At 43.6% G+C, this 14,600-nt stretch overlaps 1 protein-coding gene across 5 annotated transcripts; it reads left to right on the top strand.

The window, feature by feature from the left end:
* Positions 1 to 1,968: 1,968 nt before the first annotated feature.
* LOC117647391 (disks large homolog 5) lies at positions 1,969 to 13,169 on the top strand. 5 transcript variants are annotated; one of them, XM_034389143.1, is made up of 29 exons: positions 1,969 to 2,092; positions 3,287 to 3,451; positions 3,535 to 3,706; positions 3,793 to 4,006; positions 4,106 to 4,273; positions 4,371 to 4,532; positions 4,611 to 4,853; positions 4,967 to 5,151; positions 5,235 to 5,389; positions 5,479 to 5,695; positions 5,781 to 5,916; positions 6,004 to 6,134; positions 6,209 to 6,356; positions 6,435 to 6,560; positions 6,641 to 6,837; positions 6,929 to 7,093; positions 7,202 to 7,334; positions 7,421 to 7,692; positions 7,788 to 8,241; positions 8,326 to 8,501; positions 8,593 to 8,772; positions 8,854 to 9,001; positions 9,095 to 9,218; positions 9,297 to 9,549; positions 9,622 to 10,143; positions 10,223 to 10,458; positions 10,538 to 10,770; positions 10,855 to 11,074; positions 11,184 to 13,169. In XM_034389143.1, the coding sequence occupies exons 2-29, from the start codon at positions 3,409 to 3,411 to the stop codon at positions 11,282 to 11,284; spliced, it is 5,514 nt and encodes a 1,837-aa protein (XP_034245034.1). In that variant the 5' UTR covers positions 1,969 to 2,092; positions 3,287 to 3,408; the 3' UTR covers positions 11,285 to 13,169. The 5 variants fall into 5 exon arrangements, with proteins under 5 accessions (XP_034245034.1, XP_034245043.1, XP_034245013.1 ...); XM_034389152.1 differs by having other exon boundaries at positions 7,199 to 7,334; positions 10,858 to 11,074; XM_034389122.1 differs by having other exon boundaries at positions 7,199 to 7,334.
* Positions 13,170 to 14,600: the final 1,431 nt, after the last annotated feature.

Genomic DNA, 14,600 nt, shown 5'->3' with positions numbered 1-14,600 from the left:
ATTATGGGCATGACCCAAATGGGCCGAATGGGCCGAGTGGGAATGGCGACGCGGAAAATGAGCTCCGTGTCTCCACTCCGGCGTCTCCAGTTCGCGAGGAAGCCGAGGAGGCCCAGGCCTCGGCCCAGGCGCAGGCGGCGAGGTGTCTGGAATCTGGGTGGCTGGCTGCTGATTTAAGGGTGACCCCGCCAGCACTGCCAGCACTGCCAGGACAGCCAGGACCCACCGCAACCCCGACTGCCGCTATTCTTGACCCGGACAGGGCTCGGCTCGGCTCGGCTCGGCGTGTCTCGAGTAGGGCTCTCTCCAGTCAATCAGCACGCGCCATTGCCGCGATGCCTCGTTACCGTAAACAAAGAGGACGCGCCTCGCCGCCATGCCTTGGCTGCCTCGGCCAGCCTTGGCATTCCCTGCATTAACTAACGCTATAAATCCGGGGCCGAGCCGGACCGGGCCGGGCCAGCGGGCTCATTCCGCTCACAGCGTTTCGTCGCTCTGTCTCTCTCGCACCGACGCAAAACGCGCCTTGAGTGCGAGAGAGAGAGAGAGGCTGACGGACGAAAGCGACGTTTGGGATCGCTCTGCGGGAACTGACGGTTATTCTCAGAACAAGGACTAGGGAGCACCGCGACATGTGTGCCGCGCAACACACGACCACGACTGAAGGCGAAAGTCACGTTGAGCTGTGTCTCTCGCACCGCTACGGGACGCCTCAAGAGTGCGAGAGAGACAGAGTGACGAAAGCACTGTACGGAATGAGCCTGTGGGTTCCTGGGCTGGCTGGCCGGCTCGGAGCGGCCGGTTGGGGAAGGGCTAGAGGGCTAGAGATGTTGGGTCCGTTTAAGTACCTCGGAAGTGCGGGCACACTGTGTGGCCGGGTCACTTAGTAGGGTTAACGCGAGCGGCGAGCGGGTAGGGAAGGGAAGCGGCACCGGGGAGGCCGAACCAGGGACCAGCAGGGTCAAGATGCGGCCAAACGCACCCCGAGCGAAATCGGAACCGCGAGCCTCATTCAGTTCTCGACTGCGAGTTGTCCTTCCCGCAGGCGTGGATAGCGGCCGCGCACAGGGTAAAGAGGGAGAAGGACGGAGACTGAGACACAGGCGGGAATTTGGTGGGGGGCTTCTGGTGGCAGGGCTTTTGATTTGCGAAGCGTGGCATGATAAAAACGTCCCGTCTGTGATAAAGGGCAGCGTGCCCCGCAGGGCGCTAGGCGGGGCGGGGCGGCCTCGTCCTACAGGCGGCGTGCAGGCGCCGTGCGGTCAGCCTGATGGGGGACTTCACGAGTCGTTAGTCCCGATGGCCGTCCAGTGCCTCCAGAGTCTCCATGGCTCCAGCGCAGCCGGCCTCGCCGCGGCCGCCGCCCCAGACACTCCAGCAGCCCAGGGCCCGCATCGAATGCGAACTGGAGTCTATTTCTTCAGTCAGCAGGGCAAGCAGGGCGTGCTAATAGATGACATCGCAACGCGCCTTGCAGGCTGCAGGCGGCCAACCCAACGTGCGCCAGAACAAGTGGACCGCGGGGAACCCTTGCGGCTAGGCAACCCATCCTACGCACGCCTCCGCCATGCCTCCGCAAAGGCAGTCGAAGGCCTCGGAGAAGCCGCAATTCGGAAGCCCAGTCAAGCGGGAACCCTTTTTTCGAGGCACCTTCGGTTATGCCGTAGACCTGTACCAAAATCAAGGCGAGAGACGATTTTGGATCGTGTAAATGGAGCGCCGCCGCGGCGTTGTTTGAGCATAGTTTGAATGGCGCTCAATTGCGCGCCCTACAGCCGCTGTCGCCAACACGAATCACCAAACTAACGCAATGTTTATCACACTGTTCCTAAAGGACTAGTTGAGAGTTTCCTTAATGTTTAAAATTCTGCTCCATGTTACTTTATTAAACGTTCTGAATAAAGAATCAGGCTCCTTTATTCGGAGAAAACAGTTATCCTTCTCTGTCGTGTGTTTCCGACCTTTTCAGTGCTTTCATGCAACTCTTTACGTCTAAAACTGTCATGGCTCTCTCCTGACAGCCGTTCCATTCAATTTTGCTGTAACTGGTGCGATGCTGAATCCTGTGGAATATTGTGACCAAGAATACTAGGTGAGGTTATCCTCTCACGTTTTCGGCGCTGCAAGGTAGTTGGACTGGTGCCTCGCGACGCTAGACGAGCCGTGCAGACGTAGCCCCGATAGTCCGTGCTCCCCGGTTCAATAGCACTTTCTTGCCTGCAAATAAATTTGAAGACTGAATTTGCACAATCATTTGATACATTCTTGATAAATTTGTTATGTTTTCTCTCATATTTATGTGCCCTGAGGCTTTCATTCATTTGAATAAGCCAGTGTCGTCTTGTCGTTTGTGGACGTAAACAAAACAGGAAGTTGTCACGCAATGTATATTCCCCATTCCACTGTCTGCAATCCGCATGTTGTTTTCCATAAAGACTTCTTTATATTCGCTCTTGTCTGATGCTTACACAGTTTTCGTTCAACCGTTTTGCAATGTCTCGCGAGTAATGACTGTGCGGGGGAGGACTTCCTCGCAAAGTAAGGTTAGGTGCCTTCGAGAACCATTCTAGATAAAGTTAGCGTCCTCCTAAAATTAGCCCATTTGTATACATTCTCGACGACACAGAATATAAGGCACAGGTCCTATCGTCATCACTCATATTCCTTCGATAGAGTGAACTTACGACATGATGTCGTGAATCGAATGGTGCAACAGGTACCTAGAGTAGTTGATGCCAAATGTTATTATTTAGATACTGTATCATCAAGGTGACAAAAAAATTATTCCCTTTTCTTATTGAGCTCTATTCCTGTTTTGATTTACGAATAAGCGCTCGAGGGCGTCTTCAACATATCCATGTGGGTCATTTGTCTTTTTATATGTGATGGAGTCAGCTAAAAATACATTTAATCCTCTTGTTTGAAACTGAAATTCTAGTCGCACAATCGTTGTGTCTGCTTCAGATGAATAATACTGAAAAAAATATTGTCAATACAGAGTAGACCTCTGGCTTCTCTGCACTGTTAGGAGAGAAAGTAGAATAATTTTGTGCTCACTCTAGCATGTCCTCTGCTATCTGGGAGAAGAAAAGAGAGTCCTGTCTTGTTTCTCTGAGGCTTTGATTTACTTTTCCGTCTTGTGCAATTTACTGTAGATCTATGCTCTGTGTTTCATTTATTTTTGTTTTGTTTCTGTTACCTCTTGATTTTAATAATGGTTCTTTTAATGAATCCTTGATTAATTTTATCCATTCATTTAATCACAATATCTTTCTTTTCTCCACAGAATGTTTCTCAGCACAGAAGCGAAAGACCAAATAAGCCATAAAATGATGTCAGTCAAATTCAGATCGGTGCCAATGGGATGTCTCTAAGTATCTTTACCATCGCAAATAAGTCTAGGTTAAAATGGCTTCAGGTGCATCATCACTTGAAAGCAATGGCAACAATGGTAAGTGTCTAACGGTGTCAGCAACTGTCTGACAGTTCAATATTTTCTTTCATTGAACTCAATTGGCCATCATTTCTGCTTAGCCTCCGGGACCCTGCAAAGAAATTACAATGTGGTCAGTAGTAGTGATCGCAGTGACCGCAGTGATCGAAGTGACAGAAGCGATCGGAGTCATTCTGGAGCATCTCCCCGAGATTATGATGGTCTAAAACAACAATGTGATAAGGCCATGCATGAGTTGCAGCTTCTTCGCAGGTGAGTTCTCATTGGCTATTTATTATGATTCATTGTGTCTATGTTGAATTTGTGGTTTCTGTACTTCTGTTATTGTGTTTATGCAGGCAGCACAGCGAAACTACCCGACGATGCGATCACACCATGAAGGAACTCGACTATTACAGAAGCCAACACCGTGCAGCTATGAGTCAGTTAGAGGCAGCTGCAACAGAATCATCAACACTTAGGGGAAAATATAGTGAAATAGCAGCAGAAAAGTTGCGTTTAGAACGTGACATGCAAACACTGCAACTTGAAATTGGTGAACTGAGGTCACAGGTAACCCTTCATTGAATATCTATCATTTCTTTCCTGAAATGCTTTTATTTTTCGCCTATAACCTTTTTTTTTTTTTTTTTTTTTGTAAATTCCTTTTAGGATGTGATTGGAAATGAAGGTGGCACAGCTGATACACTAAACCAACATTATTTAACTGCCTGTGAAAAATACGAAATGGTTAAAGATGAATATGAATCACTCCGAAAACGTTATGATGATCTCATAGCCTCTCACTCTGCTGCTGTTAACAAATTAGAACTTGCTCAGGTATAGAATGAATTCATTAAAAATTTTGCTTACTTGATGTCCTTTTTCTTGCTCTTGGCATTTCTTACTACTTATTTGTATCTTTCTTCAATTGCAGGAAGAAGTCGGAAGACTGAAAAAGCAATGTGAAGAACTGGTGCAGGAAAGAAACTTGGCGGTTCGAGAAAGAACAGTTTTACAACAACAATGTACGGCGGCCATTCGCCAGTGGGATATTGCACTCAGGGAAAGAAATGAATATCGAGAAGCTTTGGCAAAAGTGAGTTTATGATCTATGTCACTTCTTCCTCTTGCTGTACAGAATCAAAAATTTCTAATTCTTAAATTCTCTTAATAGGCACAGCAACAGCATGAAGAGGCTGTCAAGGAGATCAATCAAGCTATGGCCGTTCGAATGAAGGCAAGCAAAGATCTGAAGCGGTTGACTGAGGAGAGGAATGCAGCCATGCAGGAATATTCACTGATCATGAGTGAAAGAGATACGGTCCACAAGGAGATGGAGAAATTGACAGATGACCTAACACAGGCTTTCAATAAGAATCGAACTCTTGAGGTTGAGAATAAGGACTGTATTGAAGATGTAGGTGTCAATGAATATAATACCTGAGACGTTTTTCATTTGACTTGCTAACAATCTTTTTGTGACAATTTTGAACCAACATGAGCATTTACCATTGTGTGTTCTTCTTACAGAAAAAAGCTCTGTCCTATCAAGTGGAAACTCTCAAACGAGAAATTGCTTCTGCACTGCATGACAGAGACAAAGCTCTGAAAGAGTGTAATGATTTACGTGAGAAATATGGCGACTTCATAGCTCAGAAGGAGTCTAACAGTGGCGGTCTTGCTGCCTATGAGTCAAATACGTACACCCGTGAAAGGTCAATTTAAATAAGACATTATTAGTCTCGATCCCTATTGAAGAATAAACTTTGTAACAAAATTGGTCTTTACTGTGTTGCAGAGATACGGGTCGAAATGACCAAGCTGAAATTTCCACTAGTACCAGAGACATGTATGGAAAATCCCAGAGAGAACGCATGGATAATCTAGATCAAGCAAATCAGGAACTAGAACGACTTCGCAAGCAGGTTGACAAACTACAGGCTGAGCTACAAGGTTTGTTTTGTGATTTCCTCTTAAACCTTGATTTCTGAACTTTAAGATTCCCTACTCCTCTGTGAAATCTAATCACATTTACATTGCAGAGTCTACTCAAGAAGCTGAGGTGTCAAAGAGGCGTAGAGACTGGGCATTTAGTGAAAGGGACAAAATTGTCCTTGAGCGTGAGAGTATACGGACTCTATGTGATAAACTGCGCAAAGAACGTGATAGGGCTGTTTCTGATCTGGCTGAGGCATTGAGGGATTCAGATGATATTAAAAAACAACGCAATGAAGCTTCAAAGGAACTTAAACAATTGAAGTAAGTAGCAGTCGCTGGACAGTATACCCATTACTTATTCATTTATTGTTTAATTGTTGAATTTTTTTATTTTGTTTATTACTAGGGAAAAAATGGAAGCTCAAATGGAAAAAGAAAGTCGCTCTCAACAGTTCCGAGCAGCAGGACATAATCATAGTCATGACTCAGCAATTGATTCAGATTTACAAGAGTGGGAAACAGAGATGCTGGACATTGATCTTGTATGCAAATTCAACCATTTTGTTTTTCATACTTTTTACCGATTGAATAGTTGATTTATTCTCTAGTCTTTTGTTTAATATTTACAGAGTGGGCTTGCATCTGATGATGATTTGGGATTTGATTTGGTTGGAGGCAGAGATGATCCTCAGTATCCCAATGACAGTGGAATATATGTTTCCTCCATTGCTAAAGGCAGTGTGGCAGATGGAAAGCTTAAGTTAGTATCATTTTGATGAAAGGTTTGAATTGTAGTTTTATCAGCATCTCATTTTATTGAATTTTTTTCACTAGGATTAATGACTGCATAAGCAGAGTAAACAATGTGGATTGTAGTAATGTCAGTAAGCGTATGGTATTGGAAACTGTTCGTGCCGGTGGCCGAGTTGCAAGTATGGTTGTTCGAAGGAGGAGATTTATTCGCAGTATTTACACTACTCAGGTATTGCAATGTTTGTTTTTAACAACTTTTTTGGGGATTAGTTATTTGTACCTTCACTGTATTGTTCTCTCCTTTTAGCTACATATGGGGTTGGATTGTGAACATGGTCTTTCTCTTGAGACTGGAATTTACATTTGTAAAATAAGCCCTGGCTCAGCTGCTGCTAAAGAAGGCAATCTAGCTGTTGGTGACAGAGTTCTCAGTGTGAGTTGATTTTTTGAGTCTTGTTGGATGTTTTGTACCAATCCTGTGTGTAGTTAATTTCATTTATAATTTGCTTGTAGATTAACAATAAGCCCATGGATGGGCTTTCATCTGCCAGAGAAGCTATTGCCTTCTTGGAAGAGCGGGGTGACACTGTGACTATCACAACACTGAAGGGCTCTGGCAGTGGCAGCAGTAGTACCCACAGTAGTTGTGAAGAGGAAAGAGCCTTTTCTACGACTAGTAGTTCCTGTAAAGAAAGTGCTCAGCAACTGAGGTAAGATACAGTGACACTGTTCATTTTATAAAAGGAATCCTACCATCTTGGTGGAGCAGCAACTGTGAACGGAAATGAATTCATTTTCTAGGGAGCACAGAGCCTTTGCAAGATCTCCCACTGGTAGTAGTAGTCCCAGCAATATGTCTCGTCCTCATGGCCAGCATGCAACTCACAGCCCTCATGGGCGTGACCACAAACACAGTGCTTGTCAAACGGATAATATTGGTGTCCGACCAGACTTGCTGGATCAAAGGTAAGAAGAGTTTCCGTCAGTTTACTCAGATTCTTTGTAAAAGTTTAATTGCTACTACTCTGGGTTGTTTTCTTTGTACTAATGCCACAACATCTCTATTTATAGCAGATTTTCAGAGCGATCTGTGTACCAGGTCAATAAGAGCTCTGTCGAAAAAGTGAGCAGCAACAGTGGCAGTAGCAGCACAGGTTGGGGTGAATTAATACGAGACAAATTTGACAAGTTTGCCAGACGCAGAGAGGTAACTAACTTCATAAGAGCTCTCTGTTTGTGTTTATGCCATACTTTCCAACTTCTTTGCTGATTTAACCTTTTAAAATTCTACAGTATAACTTTCAAGATAAGAATAAAGATCGCAATGTGTCACCTGTGGGACCTGAAGAAGAAGTCATCGCAGAGCTTGATTCTGTAATTGACAGCTACCGCGGTCCCAACCAGACCAGTCAGACATCTCGATTCGGAAGTGGTGCAGGAACAGTTGCAATGAGAACTAAAAACAAGCGGCGCAAGGAGCCAGAAAAGAATGGAGGCACATGGCCCAAGGCCCGTGTTGGTGTGACATCAAGGCACAACAATGGAACAGTCATGCATCACCGGAGGTATTGACTCTCTTTATGATGTTCTTTGTGAGTAAATGCTTGAGAACTCCATGAAATTACTTTTGAAAAATAATCGTCGTTTTCTTCTTTTACAGACCAAAAGAAAGAGTTCCCATATCTGCTCTCTTGAACGATCCCCCTGCACCCGATTGTGATCATCTAAGTGATATGAGTCTTGATATGTCAGTGAAGAGCAGCAATGCCTCAAAGGATATGATAGATTTCTGCAAGAAGAAGGGAAGCAATGGCGACAGTGGGGGAATGCGTCACTATCCTCCCAGTGACAGTGAGAGCAATGCAAGTCCAGTACCTTCCTCTCACAGCCGGATAATGTCTGTCTTGTACCCGAGACCACATCCACACTATCCCTTCCCAGTACCGGTTCCTCACCCACACCATCCACACTCCCACACTATAGGACCAACCTTGCCAACTCGTCTCCCTATCCCTCGGTACCACTCTCCACCCCATCACTTGCCATCATCTGAGTCCATTGGGTTGCCAGACACTAACAGGTTTATTTTTGAACCACCATACAGCCCCTCTCAGGTATGGGCTTTCTTAATATCCACTTAGCATTTATTTTTCTTGTCCTAGCATTTGGTAATATAATGGTTTAATTATTTTTGACAGCCATCATACCATTCTCATTCCCCTTCTGAGGTCCATTATGGAAAATCACAGTCACTCCATCAGGCCCATTCCCATCCCACTTATACTCGGGGAAATGATGATATGGCAATCCACATTCACAGTGGTGGATTTGAAAGTGGGACATTTCCTCGGAAGAAAGAAAATCCACGGTTCAGGTGTGAATTTTATTTTTTATTACTGTACTTTATTCTACTTGCATTCATTTAATGAAAACTTCTTTTAAATTTAACTGCCTTGAAATTGCAGGATTCCCTCAAATCCCAGTGTTACCAGCAAGGTGTCCACCAGCAGTATGGAGAGGTCCTCCGAGCGAGACAGTCCAATGCCCACCTTTCGAGTGGATGTGTTAAGTCGTGACTCAAGCCGGGGAAACAAGAGAAACTCTCTCCCTGATTATTGGTCAGGGACCCACCAATCCCAATACTCGTAAGTTGTTCACCTCAGTAATATCATTATTAATAATCATAAGTGGCAGGCATGTTTTGCTAATTTGTGTTTATCTTGCAGTCCTGTACCTGCTCCAGGGGATTTGAGAAGGGTGCACATTGATAAATCTGTGGAACCATTAGGAATACAAATAAAATGTCTCGATGGTGGTGGTGTTTTTGTGTCCACTGTTAGTGTCAACAGCCTTGCTAGCAAAGTTGGTTTACAGGTGCGTAATTAGAGTCACTACAAATTTTATTCTTTATTGACATTAAAGTCAAGACCTTTTAGTTCACTTTTTATGTTATTCTATCCTCACTAGGTTGGAGATCAACTCCTTGAAGTGTGTGGAATCAACATGCGTAGCGCGACCTATCAGCTAGCTGCAAATGTCTTACGTCAGTGTGGCAACTCCATTACTATGCTAGTGCAATATAGCCCTGATAGTAAGCTCATCCTTTTGAATTTCTTTAGAATGTTTCTTTTATTTTGCAATGCCCTTTTCACATTCAAAAATTTTTCAGAGTATAAAATGGAGAACTCGGCAAGTTCCAGTGGTGATGAAAGCCATCGCTCGGACTCACCTACGCCTCGCAACTCGCCACATGCTGCTCGCAAATTGCAAGAATTGGGCCCGAACAGCCTGTACAGTAGTACTCTACCTAATGAACAAAATACCTTGACAAGAAGTCAAATAGTTCAAGCCACAGCAACCCTCCAGAGGCAAAAAGGAGCCAAGTTTAACACAACTCATTCACAACGCTCTTCCCTTGTTCAGTGAGTACTACTGCCCATTTGACTGTTATACAAATAATTTTCTTTACCTTACCCTGTTTTTCCTTTTTGTAGGAGCTTGGATGATGCTAACAAGTCTTCATCCACTGCACATGAGCCCCGTCTCCTAATGCTGGAAACGCGCAAATGTAGCAACCTTGGTATCAGCCTTGTAGGAGGCAATGCTGTGGGCATCTTTGTGCACAGTGTCCAACCAGATTCACTTGCCTGTGAGGCTGGATTAAGGACTGGTGACCAAATACTGGAATACAACTCAACTGACCTGCGTCAAGCAACAGCAGAGGAAGCTGCTTATGAATTAGCCAAGCCTGCTGACAAAGTCACTGTTCTTGTTCATTACAATATTGACAAGTATAACAAAATAAAGGACAAGCCCGGTGACAGCTTCTTTATTCGTGCCTTGTTTGATCGTCAAGGCGACTCTGGCGAAGCAATGCAGCTGCGTTTTCACAAAGATGATGTCCTGTTTATTGACAACACTATGTTTAATGGAAAGCCTGGCAACTGGAGGGCATGGTGTGTGGATGAGGAGGGAAACATTATGCAGCAGTGTGGCATTATTCCAAGCAAATACAAGTAAGTGTTTAGTGAAACCAGATTCCTAGTAGCAGTGTGCATTGCTCGCTCAACAGGCCTGTTTTGTTTCTATTTTCAGAGTGGAGGAACAGTTGCTGAGACGTAGTTTGGGTGATTTGGAGACGGATGTACGTCGCGGTTCCACAACAGCGCGGCGGAGCTTTTTCCGCCGCAAAAAGCACCAACGTTCTGCAAGCCAGGACAGCAAAGAGTTGGCCAGTTTTAGCAGCATCAACTTGGGCTGGTACTCAGATTCTGGAAACTTGCATGATGAAGCTGCACTTTCCAGCTATTTGCGTGTAGAACGGCTTAATTGTAAGTGTGGCTTGGACAGTAATTGAAACAGTTGTGTTATCTATCAATAATCTAAATCCAAATTTACTTTTCCTTTTAGATACTGTGTTTAGACCAGTGCTCATAGTTGGGCCATTGGCAGACTGTGTAACTGAGCGACTTTTGCAAGACTTCCCTCAGTTGTTCATTAGGTGCAGCCCGGATGTGATGCATTGCAGTTCCACAGACGTGGAAAAAGGCATTGCCAATGGGGTTCTTGTAGATTTCAGGAAGAAGGGTGGCAGCTATTTTGAGTGTACATCTGTAGCTGCCATTAGAGACATTTGTGATAAAGTATGCATCCAGTAAATTTTGATCACTTGGTTGCATGTTTGTTTTACATGATTCTTTTTTAACACCCTGACTCTTTTCTTTCAGAAGACTCACTGCATTCTCGATATTTCCCTATCATCTGTTGAAAGGCTTCACCGCCACAACCTTTATCCTATTATATTACTTATCAAATTCAAGTCAACTAAACAAATTAAAGAAGTGAAAGACACCCGCTGCTCCATGGACAAGGTTTCAGCTAAAGCAGCAAAAGAAATGTATGAACATTCCCTCAAGTTGGAAACTGAATATCGGCATTTAATTTCTGGTAAGTGTAAAAGTTGTTTTCTGAAAATAAAAACCACTTGTTTCTTTTGGTACTTTGGATTATTGTTACTCATATTTGATAACTCATGCCATCCATTTTTCATCAACAGCTGTTATTCCTGCTGGAGTGAATGTTGCATATATGTGTACTCAGATAAAAGCTGCTGTTGGCGTGGAACAAAACAAAACTTTATGGGTTCCTGTGTCTTAAACTGAAAGCTTTTATCGCATGCATATTGTGATAAGCATACAGGACTGATGATATGAAGCTAATCCAACCTGCAACTAAAATGAAATTAAAGAAGTAAACTGTAACATGTGTACTTCCTATGGCCGACCTCTTCGGACTTTGTCCAGTTGACTGCCACTGTCAGCAGAGTTTATGAATTGTTCAAAATCTTTGAAAAGGGAAGTTAGGATAATTGTGAGTTGAAGAGGTGAATTGGGTGTTTCGGTGGGCCAAAGCTTTCATATTTTCTCCTATGGAACCGTAGATTGATAAAAGTCCAGATTCTAAGTCTTCCTCTCTAATGTATTTTGTATAATACATTTGTCTCTGACTATGAGAGACAATCTAAAACTGAAGATGCCCCTAGTCTGTTCATATAAACTATATATTTGAAACAGCATCAAATGGGTCCGTGTGTACTATATTTTCTACAAAATTTGCTACTCTTTTGAGTGAAACAGATTGTTTCTATTTTTACTAATGATGTTGAGCTTTTCAAGTTTTCAAGTTGAAATTGTAAAGTTTTGTATAATTTTCAGTCACATTATCAGTTGTGAAGAACGAATATCCATGTATCTAGCACTTTATTTACTGTTATTGTTTTTATTATCGCTGTTCTATATGTATGTCTGTTATTCTTGTTATTCACACAGAATAGTTTATATTTGCCCATCCCTTTCATTTCGTATGAAGCTGATAGGTTTTGATCATGTATTGCCTGTACTTTTCTTTGGTATCTGACTGCATTGGATCATAGCCTGTATGAGGTACAAGACCATACTCTTTTAGATTGACAACTTTTTGTTGTTGTTTGGTTTGATTTTACATTTATGTTGGAGCAAAGTTTGAACTTTTTTCAAAATTGCTGTGGAACAATGTATTTTTAGGCCGACTGAGATTTTTCATGTGTTTTTAAGTTAGTTGGGACTTAATTAACTTCTACTCATACTGTTTAATACTTGTGTTCATGCCTACCAAAATGTGTGTAAAGTTTATGTGTGGAAAATTAATGTGAGTCTTATGGGCATATTTTCTATTACAAGTCTTAGAGCCACACATCCTTTAGCTTTTTCTTTTGTTCAGTTTGCAAATATCTGTTTGCATCACCCCCTAGTTATTTTTGTTCTAGCCTTGTGTGTTTGTGTGCGTGTATGTGTGTGGTGATTGGAAGAATTCTGCTTGATAAACATGGTTACACCCGTTTCCTTTCCTTCAGTATTAAGTGCTCACATCTATTCAGGACTGGTATCATTACTGGTCCAGATCACTCTGACGCCTTGTTTTCATTAGTCTTTCTTTTCAATTTTCAAAATTTTATGGACTTGACTAGTGTTGTTAAAAATCGTGTAAGGATTAGCAATTTATGTAATATGTTTGTGTACTGGTGCAGGGTGACCCTATTTTTTTTCTTGATGGCTAGCACTTAGTGGGACTTTTCTCACATCAATATTAATTTGATAAGTAATTAAAAGACACTTTGTTTTTAGTGTTTTATGCACTTTCTTCTTGGGACTGTGTGCTTGCTCAAAACTGCAATATGTCTGTATTGCTATTTTTATATCAACTCTTTGAAACATCTAGGTTCTTACCTTATAAATTATCAGTGACTCCTTATGATAAAGAAATAATGTCATCATATTTTTAACAGCGAGTTTGTAGCATAGCTTGACTTAGAGAGCTCAAATGGGTCGACACTTGAGTTTTGATTTTTAGTTCGCATGTACTGAGCCAAGCTCGTAACTTTTTAAAAAAATTTAGACAATCACCCATGTGAGCTCTCTAGCTAGATTCTTTTTATAGTCATCAAAATGCCTTACTTCAAGACTTCTATTCTTCAATTTGGGTCCAAAAAGACAAATTTTATTGAGCATACCTTACAAGCTAGTCTATCATGGTTGACAAAAGCATGAGCTGAACACTGAACTTTGCAGTGTTTCAGGCATACATATGCAGCTTATAAAATTCCTGTTGTTCAACAAGAATTTGAATACTACTGTTACTAGACTTACATCGACGCTGTTGTGCGTTGAAGAGTTTATCAGAAGGTTGTGACCAAAGTAGATTTGCAATTGTCTTTCACAGTTGACCACTGTAAGGTTAAAAATTTCCTGACAAATGTAGAAAATTATGTATTTTTTGATAATGTGGAATATTTTATTGTTGCTGTAGACCAGCTTCTGCCTAATATTTCTTATCCGTCCTTCAAAATTTTATTTATGAATTTTTATTATTTTTATTTATGAAGTCATGTGAATTTCCTTTTTTTTTTTTTTGTACTCAATTTTGTTTGATATAATTTTAAAGAGTAGTATTTATTTGTTCGTATAATATATATTCATGTGAAACATGTTCACCAACCAAGGACCTTTCTTGAAAAACTTTTTCATCACATGTTCAGCATGTGCTCTGTTGATCTTTAATTTTTGGCACACATTTATGTGGCTTCTTGACATACATTCATATGTGGTTTTTAATGAATAAAAGTTTGAAAATGTAGCCATGTGGAAGTTTTTTGAGTTTCTTACACCCGATGCAGCCCTCTAAGGACAAGCTTTAGACCTAAAATCTTTTTGTTTGCCCTTTGGCAAGGATGGGCCAACGGGCGCACTTTGGCGGGTTTGGTCGGATCGGGAACACAGAGCGGCCCATAACTTGGGTCATTCCCTCGCTGGCGAGACGCTAGCTGGGCGTCGCTTGGCGCGTGGCTGCCAGTGGGCCAGGCCGTGCAGGGCCGCGAGAACGCACGCGAGGACTTTAGGGAATAACAATAACGCACGGCCACGGGGCGGCCGTGGTGTGGCGCACGCGCACGCCCAGTGCCGGCCCGGCCGCCACGCCGCCTCCCACGGCACCGCGACGACAATGCCCACTGCTGGGCCTCGCTCGGGGTGGCCGGCGGTCCAGGGTCCACCCCGCTCCGTCCGGCACGCAAGTGACTGAGTCCCAGTCGAGTCGTGCGACAGCGACACGCGGACCAGACACGCCGAGGAAGGCGACTCGCGGCCATCCGGGTCGGGGCGCGTCGTTCAAGGACTGCGACACGGCAGGGCACGCGCGTGCCAGTTGCTGGTACTGGGTGGCCGCGCCGCACTTGCAGTGCCGTGTGGGAAGCGGGTGGAGTGGAGTGACTCTGCAGTCCGCAGTCCAGTAATTGCGCCCCGGGCGCCTGTCTGTCCGCACCGAAATGGTCATACCCACCTCGCGAGGGAAAGCCAGCAAGCCAGGCGGGCAAGGGCGGAGGCGAGGCCTAGCGAGGCCAGGCGAGGCCAGGCAAGGCCCGCACGGACAGTGTTTGTCG

Source organism: Thrips palmi, unplaced genomic scaffold, assembly GCF_012932325.1.
Source record: "Thrips palmi isolate BJ-2018 unplaced genomic scaffold, TpBJ-2018v1 HiC_scaffold_10, whole genome shotgun sequence".
Classification (NCBI taxonomy): domain Eukaryota; kingdom Metazoa; phylum Arthropoda; class Insecta; order Thysanoptera; family Thripidae; genus Thrips; species Thrips palmi.
This window is presented reverse-complemented; position numbering and strand designations above follow the sequence as displayed.